This window comes from Nothoprocta perdicaria, unplaced genomic scaffold (assembly GCF_003342845.1).
Source record: "Nothoprocta perdicaria isolate Ctin4 unplaced genomic scaffold, notPer1 scaffold_477, whole genome shotgun sequence".
NCBI classification, from domain to species: domain Eukaryota; kingdom Metazoa; phylum Chordata; class Aves; order Tinamiformes; family Tinamidae; genus Nothoprocta; species Nothoprocta perdicaria.
In genome coordinates this window covers 50,612-70,253 of record NW_020455729.1, presented here as the reverse complement: position 1 = coordinate 70,253, position 19,642 = coordinate 50,612, and the positions used below count along the sequence as shown (strand labels likewise).

Below are 19,642 nucleotides of genomic sequence, written 5' to 3'. Positions count from 1 at the left end.
CTAGGTCAACAACCAACACATCTATTTTTAATCTCAAACTAAAAAGGACTCTAGAGAGCACTCAGCTGGCTGCTGCCTGCTCCAGAGAACAGATTTAGCAGGACGGACCTTGACAGGCTGGAGAGACGGACACAGAGGAACCTCATGAAATTCATTACAGGGAAGTACAAAGTCCTGCCGCTGGGAGGAATGGCCATGAACATCACCGTAGGCTGGGGACAGCAGGGTGGAGACCTGTTTAGCCTCAGGAGAAGAGAGGGCTCAGGAGGGGGACCTTATCTATGTGCATTAATATCTGAAAGGAGAGCATGGAGACAGTACAGCCAGGCTCTTTAAGTGATGAGATGAGAGGCAATGACTTGCACTGAAACACAGGCAATTTCATCCTAACTAATGAAAACCATTTTTCTCCCTCTGCCCCTGTGAGGGCACCCACTGTACACCCACTGTGAGGGTAAGAGAGCACTGAACAGGCTATCCAGAGAGGCTACGGAGTCTTCTTTATCCTTGGAAATACTCAAAACGTGACTGAACAGAGTCCTGGGCAACCTGCTCCAGTGACCCTGTCTGATCAGGGGGACTGGACTAGGATGATCTCCAGGGGTCTCTTCTAGCTTCAGCTATTCTAGGATTCTGTCTTGTCTCATCAGTAGCTGCTGCTTTGTCCAGGGGACATACAATAATAGCAGCTTAATCATCAGCACCTTCTTTCATTTACCTGGATATATGAATTTGAAGTTCTTCCACATGCATGGTCATCTGCTTCATCTGGTCCTTTAGAACACCACAAGTCTCCTCTTTCAAACGTATTTCTTCTTCTTTCTTTTGAATAGTCTCAGTGAATTTCTTCTCCCATGTTTTAGATTCATCTATTACTCTATCCCTATCGTCCTGAAGGGAAGACATACTCCTGGTGAACGCTGCCAGCTGAGCTAATGTTTTGGTCAGGCTGCCTTCCAATTGTTTGGCTTCTTGGTCCTTTGTCTGCAAGGCATCTTGAACATCATGAACACTTTTTTCCAGATAGTCTTTCTCCTTCTGCCAAGTTGACAGCTTTTCTTCCATGTTTTTAATTTCTTTTGAGTGCTTGTTTTTTTCCTGTTCCAGTCTTCTCTCAAAGTCATCGTCCTTTTTCTTCATTTGAATTTTAATATTCTCTTTGTTTGCTTGCAACTCCTCTTTCATTTTGACGTTCTCTGCTAAAACTCTTGCTGCCTCACTCTGAGTGTCATCCAGCACTACTTTGGAGAAAGCAAGCTCTGCTTGGGCTTTCTTGGTGTCTTCAACTGCTTTAGCTAAATTCTCTTTGGCTGCTTCTAGCTCTTTCTGAGACTCACTTTGGACAAATTCCAGCGCTTTAACAGTTCTTTCTAGACTACTGATCTTTTCCTGGCTTTTAATACAGTCCTTCTGCAGCTGCTTGATCTCCTGCTGTTTCTGTTTCAGCAGTTCCTGAAGCTCCTTTACAAGTGTGCTGTTGTCTCCCTTCCAAGCGCATTTCAGCTTTTCAATAGATTCCTTTTGCTTCTCTGAACTTGTTTTATTTTTCCCCTTTGCCATCTGACATTTCTCTTCCTCCAGTTCATGCATCATTCTCTGCAGACTCTGGAGCTCATGTTTCAATTGCTCATTTTTGATCTGAAAGTCTGCTGCATCTTGTTGGTAGTTTCCAATACTTCCATTAAGTTCTGCTAGCTGATTCATGAGCCTTTCTTCTAAGTCATCTTTCTCTGCTTCCAAGGCATTCTTCTGTTCTGTCATTCTCATGAGCTCCTCTTTACTTTTTTCTAGTGCTTGTTCCATCTTCACTACTGTGTCCTGGAGGGCATTCAATTCATGGACCTTCACTTCCATTTGGGTCTCTAAAGCCCTCTTCTCATCTGCTAAAGTTTCAACACTAACATGAATATTGCTGAGCTCTTGCTCTGAAGCTCTCCTGTTCTCTTCCAGTTCTGTGATTCGCCTTGTGAGGTCAGATATCTGTTGTTTGTAGGGATCAAGGTTTTCAGGTGGGCTGCTATCGTCAAGTGTTTTTTGTTTCAACTCTGCAGAACAGGACACTAAACTAACACTTAGGTCCACTTGACTTTCAGTCCCTCCTACTGGCGATGTTGTGGCAACTGCCTGATTTTTTTCCTCTGCTGTCTTTTGGGCAACATACTTGTCTACCATTTGTCTACTTTCCTTTAGCCTAGACTCTGTGGACTGCAAGTGATCCTTTAAGTCTTTGATCTCTAGAGTAAGAGATTCCTTTTCTGCCATTACTGTCTCAAGCTGAGTAGAAAGAGACTGGTAATCTCTTCTAGAACTCTCCAAAGCGTCTTTCAGGCTAGTATTTGTCATGAAAGCTACATCTCCAGACCTGCGTAGGTCTCCATCTGTAAAATTTATCTCTGCTCTGAGCTTCTCATTCTCTTCCTCTAGTTCTAAGATCTTCTGCTGCTTTGATTTTGCAAATTTCCTCATTTTTTCCTTCATTCCATCTATCTCCTGTTCAGCCTCCTGCAGCTGTTTATCTGTTTCTTCTTTTTTCGCTTCAGCACTTTTCATCTTAATGAAAATTTCCTGTTTTTCCTGTCTAACAGCTTCCAAAACACGCTGAATTCGCTCAGCCTCGTTACTTACATTCTCATAGGACTGCAGGAGAGTTTCATATTCTTTCTGAAGCTCCACATATTTCTCTTGCCACTCAGAACTCTCAGCAGCCTGAGAGCATTTCTGTGATTCCATCTCCTTCTCCAGCTGCTCCTTCTCTTGTGCAACTGCTTCTAGAGTCAGCTTCAGGTTTTTATAACATCCATCAAGATTCTGATTTTCTATAAGTGCTTTATCAACTTCTGAAATAAGTTTTTCTCGCTCTTTTCTGAGATCTACTAACTTTTCTGTTAAATCATCTCTTTCCTTAACATAGCCACATATTTGACTTTCCATGTCTGTCAACTTGACAGAAAGACTTTCTATAGTTGTTTCAGCACTAGCTAGCTCCTCTTTTAGAGATTTACTCTCCTTTAGTGCCTCTTTTCTAGAGATAAGTGCTGCCTGCAACTTTCTCTGCATTTGATTCTTCTGTTTAGTTTCTTCTGCACCATCATCTTGCTTTTGCTGAACATCAAGCAGTTCAGTTTGCATTCGCTTGCTTTGTTCCTCATGTACCTGGGCTTGAGCTTCCAACTGACTACACAGCGACTTGACAGTATCTTCTTTTTCCAGAAGCTGTGCCTGCACAGTAACGAGAGCTTCACTTTTCTCACTTAGCTGTAACTTGAGAGATGCAACCTCTTCATTTTTTTGGTGCATAAGGTCTTCGAGACTACCTTTTATAGAAATTTCTGCTTGACTTTTGTCCAATTCTATCTGAAGGTTTGCTGCCTTTGCTTGAGCTTCATCACAGGTTCTCTTCAGCTCACCTATCTCCAGAAGCAACTGTGCTACCTGTTCTTGTGAATGAGAGACTAATTCTGATTTGCAAGCAAGTTCACTTTCCATATGGCTGACCTTATATTCCAATTCTTCTTTCTTTGTCTGCAGTTTCTCAACTTTTGTCTTGAGGTCTTCTCCAGGAAGATCTACAACTTGTGCAAACTTGATGTCTGTACTGTTTTCTCCTTCTAAGCGTGAAGAATCCAACCAATTTTCACTCCCCCGAGGTGTATTTTCTGTTGAATCTCTCTGTTCTTGGAGCTGTCTGAGCTGAGCTTGGATGCTCTCCTTCTCTTTGCTTTGCTTATCAAACTCTTCTTGCAGGGTGTTGTAATCATCTTTCTGCTGTTTAAGCTGTTCTCTGTGATGTCTGTCTTTTTCTTGAGCCTTTTTTATAGTGTCTTTGCGAGATGCCAGGGCCTCCTGAAGTTTTTTTTGAAGTTGTTCTTTCTCTTGCTCAAGAGTTGAAATTCTCTCTTTTAGAGCAGCTTCCTGATTTTCTTCATAATTTGTAGCGACTGAACAATCTTTTTCATTTTCTTCATGATCTTTTAGGCTCTTACTGGTTTTAGGTAGTTTGCCAGCAACTGTCCAGCTTTCCACAACTTCAACTTTCATTGAATCACGAACACTTGTTTTAGCTTGCAAGCTTGGCCTCATTTCCTCAGTCGCTGCCTGTAAATGGACTTCATTTGTTTCTTTATCCAGCAAGTCTCCCTGGATGCTCTGCAACTCAGATTCCTTTTCAGAAAGCAGCTGAATCAGGTTCGCCTCCCTGGGCTGACTTTCAGGATTCACTTCCTCACTTACTCTGCCTGTTATATTTTCTTCCCTTTCAGGTTCTTGAGTCACTGAGGTTTCCAATTCAGGCTCTTGTCTCAATTGTGCTAATTCATTTTCCAGTTTGCTAACCTTCTTCAGAAGCTCCTTCCTGTTGATAAGTGCTGCTTGCAGCTTCCGTTTGACTTGCTCATTTTCTTTTTTCAGAAGCTCAAGTTTACCTCCTAACACCTCTCTCTCCTCACATGCTACCTGTGCCTGATACTGCTGCTCAGATTCCCCATATTTCAGATGTCCATCTTTTGCATCTCCTATGTTTTGGTCTTTTTCCTCCTTGGCTTTTAACAGACTCATTTGCTCTTTAAGATTCTTTAGCTCATTTCCTAACGAAAATTTCTCTTCATTCAGCAGGACCATTTTCTCAGACATGCGGTCACTGATCTCTGTCATCTGTCGGTCTTTCTCCAGCAAAGTTTGTTGCAGGCTCTCAATACATCTCTTGTTCTCGGCAACAAACTGTTCCAGGCTCGCTGCTTGGAGTCCCTTTGAAGCTAAGCTTTGGGAAAGCTCTTCTCTTTCAGCTGTGTTCTTCATCAAAAGCTCTTCCAGATCAAGTACTTCACATTCCTTCTTCTGGATCTGGCTTCTCAGCACTTTAAGTTGAATGTCCTGCTCAGAAAGCCGAAGTTGTGCTTCATCCAAGTCTTTTTGCAAAGCTTCAATTTTTATCTCTTTGGATTTAAATTCATTTTTAAGGCTCTGGATTTGTTCTCTCAGAAGACTGATCTGACTGTCTGATAGCCTCTGCTTTTCTGAAAGAGCTAGTTTTTTCTCCAGTTCCTTCACTTGATCCTTCAGTTCTGTGACGGTAGAAAGCGCCTGCCTCTGACACAGGAGCTGATCTTTTTCTTCAGCTAAAACACAAAACTCACTGTCAGAATCCTCTATCTTTTTTCTGTATTCTTCTGCCAACTGGTTTAGCCAATTTATTTTTGCAACTTTTTCTTCTAGATCTTTTTTATAGGTTTCTTGGGATTTCTGCAGAAGAGTTTGCAGTTCCACAATTTGGCTTTGCAGCCTTACTAGCTCCTCAGATTGAGAATTGCCAGGTTCTGAATCTGCTGCAGGGAATTCTTGCATCACCTCCATTTCTCCTCTGCAGGGAACAGTGCTCCCCTGAGGAACTTCTTGAAGATTGGTCCTGTTGTCCTGAAGTGCAGGAATTTGTAGCATTTCTTTTTCTGTCTCTAATGAGCTATTGCCCAACCCACCTTGCATATCTGAAGACTTTTCTTCTTCCCTCTCAAGAAACAAAGTCTGTGATCCATCTTCCAGCTGGTTAATTTCTTCTTTTGTTTGGAGAACTGCGGGAGTTTGGCTTTCTGGGCCCTTAAGCTGCTGTTTCAGAAATGCTATTTCTTCCTGGGCTTCATGCAGTTTCAGCAGCAAAACTGACAGCTCTTTATGTTTCTGTGCAGCAAGATGTTCCACAAATCCAGATGGACCATTTTCTTCATCAAATTGCTTGCTTCTAAATCCATCTATTGCCTAAAAGAAGATGAGAGGTTTCAATTTTCCTTTGCATCCTGACAAAGGATCATTTTTCATTGTCCTTGATGTATCTGCTTTCCATGTTTTGTGGTCTAAATTTACCCTTAACTTGACTCGCCTACTGCAATAGAGAGGAACTTTACTAACAGAGGAAGGACTCCCCGGTTTAGTTCATTGCAGGTTCTAAAGTTGTAGTTAGTTACAGCTGTTACAGTGCTACTGGTTGTTCTCTTATTTCCCATTCTTTCTTTATTACAGTACAGTATGTTTAAGTGTCTTTTTCCTGTGATACTCCCAAGCCTTCTACTGTACTTTTCCAGCCACATTTTCCTAGCTTCCTATCCATAGTCTCTGAAATAAAAAGTTTTTTTATGCTATTTTATGTGTTTAATTTAGAATGTAAAAGCCCACATTCCAGTCTGACTCTAAAGTGAGAAGACCAGACAAAATAGCTGAAGTGCTTGGCTTTTTCCAAGTGTCAGTCCTAAGGTTTTTCCCACATCCCAAATACACATGAAAAGACACCATGGATCAACAGCTTAACAGTAAGTCAGCTCTTTGTGTTGCAAAAGGTGTTGAAGAGCAGAACCAAATTATGATGAACTGTTAAAGAGCATATCTCAGTGCTGAAAGTCATTTTAAATTATGGGATGTTAATAGACTTATTTGGGCTTTCTAATGAAAGTTTCAATATTGCATACATCTGTGGATATAGCAAGAAAACAAATACTGGACCAAATTTGTACCTCAGGGAGCAAAGCGTCATCCATAGGCTTTGGCGCTTCAGAATTCACTGGCTCTCCCGACACACCTAGTGATAAAACGCACACTTGTCACTATCAACATAAACTATTCACACAAAGTCCATAAGCAAGAGAAAAGACAACATACAGGACTGGAGCTTCTCCAAAGGGGAAAATACACAAAATCAAGCGTTTGAGTTTACATATCGGGCCAAAGCATGCCTATATCTCTGTAAACACAGAAGTTTTCTCCATCTACTGCATGTTGGCCTCACCTAAGTCTATACTATATCAAACTCCCACAAAGGAGCAAAGAGATAAGAAAACTAAGATACTTATCCCTTTCAAAACAAGCAGAATTGAGCATATGCACCTTTAGTTCTACTTCTTCTGTAAGAAAATAATTTTTTTTTCCCCCTCTGAGAACTAACAACTAACTCTGTTGCACTGACAAAAGACTGATGCTCAAAACCCACAGGTGACACAAGATGAACTGGAGAAGCTATAACTGTCACGGAAAAAAAAAAAAACAAAAAACCCGCAAACATTTTCTACCTTTTAGAAAATTATAAAGAAATACAAAAAAATCAAGGTTGCATAGTTAAGCTCTTAAGTGTTAGGAAACACTAGAGTTTATAGTTAAATACTTAATCACAGCTTTTGCTCATTTGTAATAGGAATAGCATAAGCATTCAAGTAATTAAACAAGTGTTCATCTCTTCATGGAATGCAAGAAGACTGAGATCAGAGCAGTTAAATATGGCACTTATTTTCAAAAGGCTGACTTTGCAACCCAGCCAATTTGTCTTTTTTTTTTTTTTTTTTTTTCCTCCTCTTCTTCCTCCCTCCCGCTCCAGAGGCTTCAAATCTTACTTGCTTGCCAAGAGGAACAGAACAATTCTTCATGTTATTCTAATTTTCTTCTGTGTATTACACATCAGCCTCTGCACCTACAAACACTCTCTCCTTCAAATTTGTCTCCTCTTATCTCAGGAACTGCTTCTGATATATCCTTCACTACCACACATTAGAATATACTCTTCTATCTGATGAACATGTTTGCTACCTCCCATGTCTTTGGTTTCTGACCTCAATGCTTCCCTTTCCAAATTCACATATTCACCTCAGATACTTCTCTGAAGGTTCTCAAACTCCCCCAATTTCATGGTTAATATGCTTCATTCTGAGCCCTTACCTCTAGATGCAGAAAGGCAGTCTAGAGAAGAGGCTGAATATTCCGAAGTCTGGAAGTCTTGCAATTTCACCTCAGATCCAGCATTCTGAGTCTGCTGGTTGAAGAAAACACACTTAGCTTTAAGACGTGATCTTTGCATTAGAAGACAACTATTAGAAGACCTTGGTAAACTCCGAGTAAAAACTCGAACTCCCTACTTAAGGTCCTACTTTAACACCCAATGAAAATATAAAAAGTTAGGTTATTATATTAACAAAGAGATTAAGACAGATCTCAGATCAGTTTACTTGCAGGATATCAAGGAAGGCAATCATTCCAGTAACTTCCTTCTCACATGAAGATGTTTATTGTTCATCTCCACTGTTTCAAAGGGTCTAGCTACAGCTTCATAACCTCTCACTGAACTAGCCTACCTAGTGTGCATCATCACATGCTTCCCTGCTTCAGCAGCTGAAGAACCTGCAACTCCCTGTAGGCAAGCCAACTAAGGCTTCATAAAACAAAAACAGAAGAAAGAGAACATATGCACTAACTGTTATATATCTTCTACTACTATCAGACACAGAAGGGGAAAAAAATGTTGAATAAAACCTAGAAAATTGGTTTGCTGATGACATCTATGAAAGAAATAAGTCTTCATCTCCTAGATTTTTCATCCTAAAAAAATCCAAGTTAACATGTACTGTAAGGATCTGCAGAATCTAAGACCAGCTACCCAAAGGCACTGTCTTGTTACTAAAGCAAAAAACTACCATTACTACCACTTCTGCAAGAAAGGGTTTGAACTGAGTATAAAGGAAAAATGAGTCACAACTAAGAGTAAAGAATCTTTAAAGAAAGTTAACCCCAGGCCAAAAGTAAAAAAAAAAAAAAATCTGTCCAACAGTGGAGAGAATTAAAATAAGATTAAGTGAATAGAACTAATGTGTGCTGCCACTACATGGATAGAAGCACAGACCACAAGGTTAGGTTAGGTGGCAGGTCATCTAACCGCACAGAAACAGTCTCCAGCCCCAAGTTTTAGACTTCTTTTGCCTTAACAAGCTACAAGTGCTCATATAAGATTAATAGGATCCACTCAAATAAACCCTGTATTGGGTTGGTATTCATACATATCTTGACCTAAATAAATGCACAAGCAGCATTGCTTACTATTTACTTTTAAGAACTGCTTACTATTTACTTTTAAGCATTGCTTACTACTTACTAAGGTTAGATGCACAGGCAGCAATGCTTACTTGTCTAAATGTAAGTGTTCCCATACAGGTAATTTATTTGGATTTTTTTTTTTTTTTAATAATGAAGTGATATGCTTCTACGTTTGGATTCCTTAACCCATTTTAAACACCTACTTTGGTCAATAACACGCTAAAGCTCCTGTTCCTCTCCATTGCCTGTCTATATAGGGTCTATACAGGGGCTGTAGACAATAGCTCAGAGGCTTATACCTGTCCTTGAAAAGAGTTCGTACACGCACGCATGGCTGCGTGCATGCACATGTATTTAGCAGCTGATCCACAAGCTTACACTTCCACTGCAGGCAGCAGGAGTGTAACAAATTGAACTAATTCAAAACGTATTCTCCATCTTTACCACAAATCCCAGGCTTCAGCCTTTGCTATAATGACTTAGCATTAATAAAGACTTAAGAAAACTGTTTTGGGCACATTATTATGTATCATTCCCCACTCTCATTTTAAAATAAATGGCGAACCAAGGAATCAATAAGAGTAAGAACCAAACACTGCCTCATCCTCTTTCCTCTGCTGGCAGGCTGAAATAGAGAAGTCTGGGCAGAAGCTAGGCTTTGCCGTAAGCTAAAGAACAATTTTGCAACAAATTCTTAGTATAGATGCAGAGGCAATGGTTCTCAATCTCCCTGCCAGCTGAACAAGCAGCAAAGCAACAGGTGCCTAAATCTGCATTCGTAACATCTACACACTACACGGAAGTTGAACCCGCAGCTATTCATAGTTATGCAAGAGCCTATATTTGTCTCCTGCTTGATGAAGAGGACTCAGCTTCCTCCAAATAGTCTACACGTTTTCCCATGAGGGCAGTGGGCATGAGGAGCATTTGAAAGGCATCCTATAATGACTGCCAAGGCTTTGCGGTCATCTTTCCTGAGCCTTGCCTTAGAAATTGCTGAAGAAATAATTTACAAGAGAAATGAATAGGGTGAATGTGGGTAGAATGTTGGGTAGATGAAGGGCAAGAATTCCACATAAGCAACAAAGGAAAATAGTCTGCTAAGAACATACTACAAGCAGTATTTGCAGGCTATTTCTGTCTTTCACCATTAATCCAGTTAATAATAACCTTCCAAAGAGGATTGTTAAAAAAGTCCACAAGAGCTTAGCAGTTTTAAGGCTAGTCCTTGACCTGTTTTAGTTTTGGCTCATTTCAGCTGCTTAATTATTCATTACCTCTTTTGAGTTTTCTACAACAACCACAGTTTCCTGCTGAGGCTCCAGGAGAACAAGTTGCGAGCGCAGTATCTCTGAAACATTCAAAAATGCATAAATGTGAAAGGATTTCTTCAAAAATTAAAACATGGACTGAGAGAGAACTGAATTCTCTTCTAGGAACTTTAGAGAACAGAGTATACAGTTATCAGTAAATATACGTAGAGAAGAAAACACTGCCTTTGAATATGTTCATTCAGTCATTTTCTCCAAGAGTCAAAACACCAAAACAAAAAACAGCTGAAGCATCTTCATGACTAAACAATTGTTTTTACTCAGACTGAAGTTAAAGGACAACTGATAGATCTTCAGTTTTTAAGAAGCACAAAGTATGTCCTGCGCCACATCTAGACTTTGATGTCTGAAAGGAGTAATTTCAGTCAATTTGCTTCTTGATTACTATAGGAAATAGAATTCCATTTGTACTTGATACCAACAGATGTCACCTCAATCATGATCTATTTTTAAATGTGTACCTTTAGCAATACATTCTATTAGAGTTACTATCTGGGAAATGAGATACATTGCTTTTCCATTACCATGCTGACTAATCGCCAGTAAGTATCTTTCTTTAAAAAACTTGAAATCTGTGTGACAGACCCTGACTTTTATAAGCTTATGGCACAATTTAATCTCCTTGACATTTCCTTTAAGATTAATATGGCAGAATGCAAGAAATGCAAATATCTGGAAATTGTCAGGAATAAATTCTTGATATGGTACTAGATGCACCAAGGGTGACACTGCTGGATCAGCAGAATAAACTGGTTGGGTATGTGCAGCCTTGATTTCTGTGACCCTGAAAAATCCTATATGGAGCAAGGTAAAAGTGCCGAACAGCAGGAGAGAAAATTTCACCTTATTCAGGGAACTGCTAGGTGGAATCCCCTGGGAGACAAGCTCTAAAGAGCAGAAGAGCTGGAGAAAGCTGGCAGGTATGCAAGCAGAGCACACCCTAAGCACAAAAGTAAATCATCACTAAACTGAGGAAAACAAGCCACAGCAGGAGGTTTGTTTAGCTAAGCAGGGAACCCATCCCAGAGTTCTGATGAATAAAAAAAAAGAAAAAAAGGAAAAAGGTCTATGCAAGAAATTGGAAAAGGGACAGCCTACAAAGGAAAAAACAACAAAAAAGTCCCCCAAACCTAACACCACTGATAGACACTGTTAGAAAAGCCAGAACTCAGCTAGGGCTTACAAGGGATGTCAAGGGCAACAAGAAGAGTTTCTACCACTATGTTAGTAATAGAAGCCTGAGCAAGGAAAATGTGTGAGTGCCACTGAATGAAATGTGATTTTTGACAGAAGATGCAGAAAAGATTGAGGTTCAATACTTTATGTGACTCTGTACTTCCTAATGAGGTTTTCCAAGACTGCGCTTAGAGACAGTGTTTGACCTAGAGACTGACCACCAGCAGTGGATGAGGACTGAGTCAGGAATTACTTAACTAATAAAAAATCATGGGAACAGATGGGGTACCCTCCATTCAAGGGATTCAGAGAATGCTGTCCAATGTCCTCACAAGGCTGCTACCATATTTCATAGAATCCCAGAATGGTTGAGGTTGGAAAGGACCCCTGGAGATCATCTAGTCCAAGCCCCTGCTCCAGCAGGGACACCAGGGCATGGGGCACTTGGTCACATCCAGGCGGGTTTTGCAGACCTTCAGAGAAGACTCCACAGCCTCCCTGGGCAGCCTGTGCCAGGGCTCTGACACCCTCACACCAAAGTTTTTCCTCACGTGGACAGGGAACTGCCTGGGTTTTAATTTGTACCCATAACCCCTTGTCCTATCACTGGCCACCACTAATAAGTTTGGCACCATCCTCTTTACACGTAAAGAAAAAAAAAAATCATGAGTACAGTCAAGCATCAGAACAAGCTACCCATGGAGGCTGTAGAGTCAGTCCTGGGGGTTTTCAGTACTAGACTAGATTAACATGGTCTGATCTCACAACTGATCCTGCTTTGAGCAGGTTGAACTAGAGACCTAAATTATTCTGCAATTCTGTTCAATTAATTTCTTTTCAATTCTAAAGTTGTTACCTCAACAGTTTGGTATAAGAGCCAGTAAAACAACTTACACAATATTTTTTTCTTTCCCATCAGCATCAACTTAGACTCATTAAAAAAGCCCCATTTTTGTAAATATATAGCTATCAGTGTATATTAATACATATACAAAACTCAAATTCAGGGCCAAGTTAAGCACTTCTGTTAGGGGCATGGCTCTTTATACTTTCCAACTCTAAACACTGGACAGATTTTACACAGCATTAACATACTAAACACGGTTTTCTATTGTCCCCCCTTTACATATTTTTTCTATACAGATTTTTCTCTGCAAAACTATATTTGCCAAGTTGAAAAGCAGTGTGTAATCTTGAGGATGTTCATATGAATAGTATTTGTGAATTGTAACATCTGGGAAACACTCTGCCTTCTATGATAATGGTTTTCTGGTACTGATTCATATCCTACTGTGTTTTTGCAGCAAGTTTTTGTTCTATTATGTGAACCACAGAAAGTTTAGACAGACTGTTAGTTATCAGTAACTTGTGGGGTGCAGCATCTCTAGTTGTCAATCCTTTCTTTCCTTAAAATCAAAAACTGCTGGAACTCATATTTCTATACTACTCACCATTCTGTCAACATTAGTACTTCTAAGGGTCTACATTCCTAAACATGCAAAACCAAAAGAAGGCACAAGTGTACACTGTCTTGAAATATAGTATTTATCCTTACGAGCCTGAGGCATAATTTTATTAACAGAATTAAACCAAAAAAATGTAAACACCCTGTTTATCAAAAAAGGTCAATCAATCACATAATATTACCATGCCCGCCTTTGTCTTATTTATTTTCCTGACTCCTCCATATTCTTTGCCCCCATTGTCATAGGTCTATAAGAGCAGAAATACAAAACACGTACGCTGAGTAGCCAATGACAAACACTACCCACCAATTCCGAATCCCAAAACACCAACCATTGCTTAACATCCCAAGCTAACACTATGCAGGTAAACTTCTGATGCACAACCCAGACTTTTGAATAATTCCTTTTTCCTTTAAATTCTCCTTTTAACTACCAGAAAGAATTAGAGAATATATTTGAAATTCCTGACAAGGAATGTGCAATGATCCAGTAACTATGGATATATTTACTACCTAAAAATAGAAAAGAAGGATAGCTATACTACCTTCAGATTTTTGACTTTCCAAGGTTTCTGTGGGTAGAAGTGAAGTCCCAACCTCCTCTTTCTGATCTATCATTTTATCCTGTAAGTTGGTTTCATCCTGTTTAAAAATAGAATGGCAAGTAGGAAGATAATTTGACATACTTATTTACATAAAAAATAGTCTTTTAAACAAATCAATTGGAAACTTCTAAATTACTCAATTTGACTCCTATTTCTTCTTAGGCTTCCAGTGTTACAGCATATCTGCCCAAGATTCAAAATACACTGAGAGAATCTGAAATAGCTTTTCTCAACCAGTTCAAAGAAAGGATTTCAAGACATTTCATTTCTTTTCAGCTCCTCCCTCAACATATCAAAAAGTTTTAGGAAATTCTGATACCATACCTGTTTCTTCAACTCAGGGACCTGCACCGCTGGCTGGGCTTTTAGCTCCTTCTGACAGCAGACAAATTCCTCAGATTTTTGCATCAATTCATCTAGAAGAGAAGAGAGAGTTAAAAATATGTTCTTACCTTTTCCACTGAAATGTACCAGCTCAAATATATATGCATACTAGCATATGAAAACCTTTATCTCAGTCTTCATTTCAATTTTGGGTCCTTTAAGTATCTAGAAGAATATCTATATGAAATAGCAGCTTTAGGCAAGGACAATGTTATTAGTTCTAACTCAGTATAAATTTACAGAGAAAACAGTATAAACAGCTTGCCTCCCTTGGTTCTAAAGCTTCAGTAGAAGAGTCATTCAAAAAATTAAGAATTAACATCTTCACCTTTGGGAGTTTGTAGATAACGCCTCTCTGCGTTTACAGTTCTAACATCTCATTTTTCCAACCGGGAAACAACTTTTGAGAGCTGTATACCAAATTACACAAGAATAAGACCACTGGAAAAAATGCAGCTATTGCAGTGTTACTAGCACATGGAAGCCATTACAAGAAGAGAGATTGGTAGATTGAATATGCCTTTTTTTTTTTTTTTTTTTTTTTTTTTTTAATAGTAGAAGAGATGTTAAAGTTTCATGTTAAGTATGATTACTACACATTGTCTCTTGCTATAAAATAAGCCTGCAGGAAAAAGCCTCAAATCAAAAGCTGTTAAGTAGTTAAGATTCAGATCCTCTTGCCACAAAATACAACACAACTGAAAAAGCTTATGTAAGCCCATAGAAGAAGGAAAAGAAACAGGCAAAAAAAGATATTATAATTCATTTTAAATTCACTTACTCATTTTCATAATTCATATTAAAATTCATTTTAAAATTCATACAGATGGCTCAGGAAATCCACAAGCCCCCTAGCTAATAAACTGGGTCAATACACAAGGAAAACAGATCTGTTGCCAGACCCATAGGATCTTTTTCCTGGCTTTAGCCATAGTCAGATAGAAGGGTACAATAGCACCAGAGAGGGCTTTAGCATGATGCAGTACATGAGACCAGGAACAAAAACAAAAGAACACTCTTACCGTTGCTACATGATTAGGAAGTGTTATAGCAAAAGTTTTTTTTTTTTTTTTTTTTTTTTTTTTTTTAATATAAAAAAAAAGCCAAGCAGAAACCAACCCAGTGATCCTTTGGCTACAGTTACACCCCAGTAAATCTGACCTGTTACAACGCCTGTGCTTACTCACCTTGCAATTTCTGTATTGTAGCACAGTTCTCAGCAGACAGCACCAGCAACCGGTCAACATCTTGTTTCAGCTGATCATTTTCAGCCACAAGTGCAGCACGGCTGGACTGCAGCTCCTGCTCAGCCACCTGAAGACAAGTGATCTGCACGTTTCTCTCTTCTATTTCCAGTCTCTGTTTCTGCTCTAGATCTCTGTATTTCACTTCTAATTCAGCATGCACTCTTCTCGCCTGTTCCAGTTCTCCTGAGAGCTCCTGTACCTCATCCTGCAAGCGATGGGAGGTCAATTTCCTCTCAGCTAGTTCCAACTCCATCTTCTCCTTGAGGTTCTGAAATTCTTGTCGCTCTGCATTTAGCATGTCCTTCACGGAGTTTAGCTCCACTTCCATCTTCTGGCACTGTTCTAGGAATGCCTGTAGAAGGATACAGAAATGAGCTTGTCTCATTGAGCACTAACAGCACTAAGCAGTATGTATGAATCGTATCTTAAAATTGTCTTTTCAAGTATCTGAGTAGTAGAAAGGAGGAGATAAATGTGGCAAAAATCCCAATTAATGAGAAATTGTTCTGTTATTTGCAATTTGAAAGGAACAATGTTGGGAGAAACAAGAATTGTCATTGTGATTAAGGAAAAGAGAAATCTTAGTTTAGAGCACAGAACAGAAGGAAGGAAAAGAGAACAGTAGCCATGAGTTCTTGTGAAACCCAAAAGGAAAGGAACAATAACCAGAGGTGCAAGACAACCAGGGAACAAAAACAGACCCTGCAGTTGTCAGAATTCCCCTTATCAAGCTTCCTTCTCCTGAAGCTGTGGATAGCCAGCCTGGCTGGGATCAGGAGAGGTTGAGGAGGATTTGCTCCCATTACTCTGTGAAGGAGGCCGTAAATAAGAGCGAGCAGACAGAATCTCTTTGAGAGAGACTGGAGCTACAGCAGAGGATTCAACCCCATGGACTCAGTGTTTTTTTGTTCTAAGTTCTGACCACTGAACAAGCATAAGGGAAATCAAGAGCACAGGGGAATCGAAAGAGCCATGAGGATACTCATGCTCCCACTCCATTTAACACTGAGCAGAAGTTGACTCACTGGGGTTCCTCACTTCTTCCCGATAGTGAAAGATCCCACCACTGTGTTTGGCTGGGACACAAAAATAAATGCATAACAGTGCAAGAAAGCTTCCAAAGGGAAGTTCAGCACTGGACTGGGTGAATATTGTGTAGTCTACTAACATGGTATCTGGAGAAACTGGGGAGACTTGCAGGAGAGATGCTCAGGGGGAGTTCTGTGAGTCCAGATGGGATATATTTTCTCCCAGTACTTGTTTGAGGCAAGACAGGATTCATTAGTATTGCTGGAAAAAAAGAATCAAGTAACATGAAACTCAGACCTAACCCAGCATGGACCCTCTTACAGGGAGCAGCTCACTTGGGGCCCACACTGTAACCTAGTCTTACTCTGTCACTAGGGTCAGGAAGACAGCTATCAAAAATAAGCTCCAAATTTTGACCACAAAAAGCTATTAAAAAAGAATTCATAACTCTCCAAAAAAATATACAGGAAAAGAACAAAATTCAGCTTTGGCCTCCTGAAAATTAAACACTGTCCACTAAATGACATTTTCTGAAAGTTTTATAATAATGACCATAATGAAATACTATCATATTATCAAGAGTCCACAAAAAATATATGCTTCTCTGTTCCCTGTGTTGAAACTCTTAAAAAAAAAAAAGTAAAACTGGTTCATTTCATAGATATGAAAGTAGTTTGCAGGAGTTTGGCCAGAAATCAGTTTCTTTCTGTACATCTCCAATTCTTTAAGATAGGAAATGAATGTGACTTCATTCATTATAAGTACTGTCAAGTCTTTCAAAGCCTGACAAACAAACCTGGACATGGATCTATTATGTTCTGAAAGAAAAAGCACATTAAAAAAAAAAAAAGAAAAAGAAAAAACACAAGGTGTTAGTATTAAGAACTACCACTTTTCTAGGAAAAATAATCTTGATGTTCATATCCTGAACTGTCCATGAGATTGTTAAGCATATGAGTCTTTTTGAAATAAAGGGGGATTTTTTTTTCAGAAGTTGTGAAATAGGAAAAAAAAGACGTATTCATCCCATATCTGCAAACAAACCTGTTAGATACTGTGTACTAAACCACTTCTACTTCTACCGTTCTACAACAACACTAGCTATGTTCCTGTTACTGAAGTCTTTTCTGTGTAGTAGTAGTAGCCCTCTCCCCCGCCCCTTACTTCCTTCTCTACATCTGGTCTAGCAAGACTTTTTAGATTATACTGTTAAAATTTTGATTATACGAATTCTTGGCTTTACATATGAAGTGGGTACATAACAAGATTCTTGGTCCTTAACAAGATTTGGAGTATAACAGCTATAGGGACACATTAGTGGTTGGAGAAAGTAGACTCTGGGTGGTCATTATGAAACAATGGAAAGAATCAAGTTTAATATTTTAGGCTTTGGTTTGTTTATATTTTTTAAAACATGTACCTTCTCTTCTTTGAATCAGAGTATTATCTTACATTTGAGACAAAGTCCCATGAATCATCAGATTCCCCATACTGGTTAAATTACCCTCTATTAAAGAATTAACAGTTTTCATCTCTTAAGTTGAGGGCATCCCTACTTTGCTTCTGGGCAACTGACAAGGTCACCTCCTACCAGTAAAGATAGACAACAGTAAGGCAATAAGCAAAACAAGAAAATATACCTGCTTTTGTTGTTCAGCATCATGTAATTCCTGCTGCAGCTGTTGTACCACTTGAGTCCTTCCTAGCAAGGCTGCTTCTTGTTCCTCTACCTTCCTCTGAAGGCTACTGAGGTTCTGTGAGACACAGTGTGATATCAGTACCCAAAAGGCTAATCTAAGAGGCCTAGTTTTCCTATTTTCATCCATGTACCTACTTTTCATAAGCCATTTACTTTAACAGTCTAAATAATTTTTGTTGATATTTGTTCTGGAGTCACTGTAAATTAAGAAAAACTCACCAATGTCTCACAAAAAGGAAGCACTAAACTAACTTTTAATCATCTCAAAGTTTATAGAAGGTCAGCAGATCCAAGTTAGGATTCTGAAAGTTTAAAGTAGCATGTGGGAAGAAAGAAAAAATAAAAAAAATCAAAACACCTCTCCTCATTCTTTTTGAGATACTTTTCTGAAAACTAATCTCTCAGAGTGTCTTCAGAAAAGTAAATTTGCACTTCTTCCACATAAAGATGTGGAATAAAGATTATATTCCAAACCTACCTGCTGCATCTCCACTTCCACATCTGACTGGACCACAGTCCTGAGCAATTCAGTTTGGTGGTTAACCTGCTCCTCTAGGAGAGCTTCTTTCTCTTGAATCACCTCCTGCAGGGAGCTGACCTGAAATCATAAGCCAGAAAATAGAAGAACTGATAATATCACGAGCTTGGCCTACAGAAAGGCATGCTTTCAATATGCAACAGCACACCAGGCAGTCTTCAGCATGGTAGCCCTCCATGTTACCTAGGTCAAAATTATATTTTTGTTCTACTAATATCTACATACTAACTGATAATATTTCAGACCAAAAAGCAAAAGGTTTAGAAAATTCATTTACAAATATAATTATTATATAATCACAAATATAAAAACTTTTGGTTTTATAGTTGTGTAGCATATTACTCAAAAAAAAAAACCCCAACATTTAAAATTGACTTCTATAACATTAACAAAAATCATTCCATAATAATTCCAATGTAATATAACACAGCAGTATGTCTTGCAGAATACTGTCTGTCTTGAATTTTGTCAGCAGAGCTAAGTGGTGGTACAAAAATGCACATACACAGGCGATGACTGAAAAAATTCTTCTTCCATACCTGTGTAGCATATTTGTTTTCAACATCTTCCAGATTCACTTTAGCTAAAGCCAGCTGTTCCTTCAGTTCCTTAACAGTCTCCTCCTGCTCTCTGAGCTGTTTTTTCAGTGTTGCAGCTTCCTCCACAAGCCCTTCATCTGTATTTTCGTTGTTCCGACACTGCAGAAGGAAAGAACGGGAGGATGTAACACTAAAGTTAACTGATCAGTATTACCTGCTATTTGGGTAGCAGAAAGGTGGAGGGGAGAGGGAGGCATGACCCCATACTATGCTCTTAACTCCTCATATACTTATTTCTAACAAATAAAGTTAAATTAAAAGTTAATTTTCAATTAACTTTAATTTTCACAGAATCACAAAATGGTTGAGGTTGGAAGGGACTTCTAGAGATCATCCAGTCCAACTCCCTGCTCCAGCAGGGACACCAGAGCACAGGGCACCCGGGCACATCCCGACGGGTTTTGGAGACCTCCAGAGGAAGAGACTCCACAGCCTCCCTGCGCAGCCTGTGCCAGGGCTCTGGTACCCTCACACCAAAGTTCTTCCTCATAGAGGAATGAAACCTTCTGTGTTTTAACTTGTACCCATTACCCCTTGTCCACTGGCCACCACTGAGAAGAGCTTGACCCCCTCCTCCCTACGCTCCCCCTTCAGGTATTTGTACGTATTGATCAGATCTCTCAGTCTTCTCCAAGCTAAACAGGCTCAACTCACTCGGTCTGTCCTCATAAGAGAGATGTTCCAGTCCCTTAATCATCTTTATCGCTCTCTGCTGGACCCTCTCTAGAAGC

At 39.4% G+C, this 19,642-nt stretch overlaps 1 protein-coding gene across 3 annotated transcripts in view; it reads right to left on the bottom strand.

The window, feature by feature from the left end:
- The window catches only part of GOLGB1 (golgin B1), a 42,316-nt gene that overhangs the window by 12,434 nt on the left and 10,240 nt on the right, over positions 1-19,642 (bottom strand). For 2 of the 3 annotated variants that reach the window (XM_026047101.1, XM_026047103.1), the window contains 10 exons: positions 18,852-19,010; positions 18,253-18,372; positions 17,716-17,829; positions 14,987-15,398; positions 13,740-13,831; positions 13,356-13,452; positions 10,116-10,189; positions 7,690-7,783; positions 6,498-6,562; positions 719-5,748 (listed from right to left, as the gene is read on the bottom strand). In XM_026047101.1, coding sequence (XP_025902886.1) covers positions 719-5,748; positions 6,498-6,562; positions 7,690-7,783; positions 10,116-10,189; positions 13,356-13,452; positions 13,740-13,831; positions 14,987-15,398; positions 17,716-17,829; positions 18,253-18,372; positions 18,852-19,010 — 6,257 coding nt within the window. The remainder of the gene's footprint in view (positions 1-718; positions 5,749-6,497; positions 6,563-7,689; positions 7,784-10,115; positions 10,190-13,355; positions 13,453-13,739; positions 13,832-14,986; positions 15,399-17,715; positions 17,830-18,252; positions 18,373-18,851; positions 19,011-19,642) is intronic. The other variant, XM_026047102.1, reaches the window with a different exon arrangement.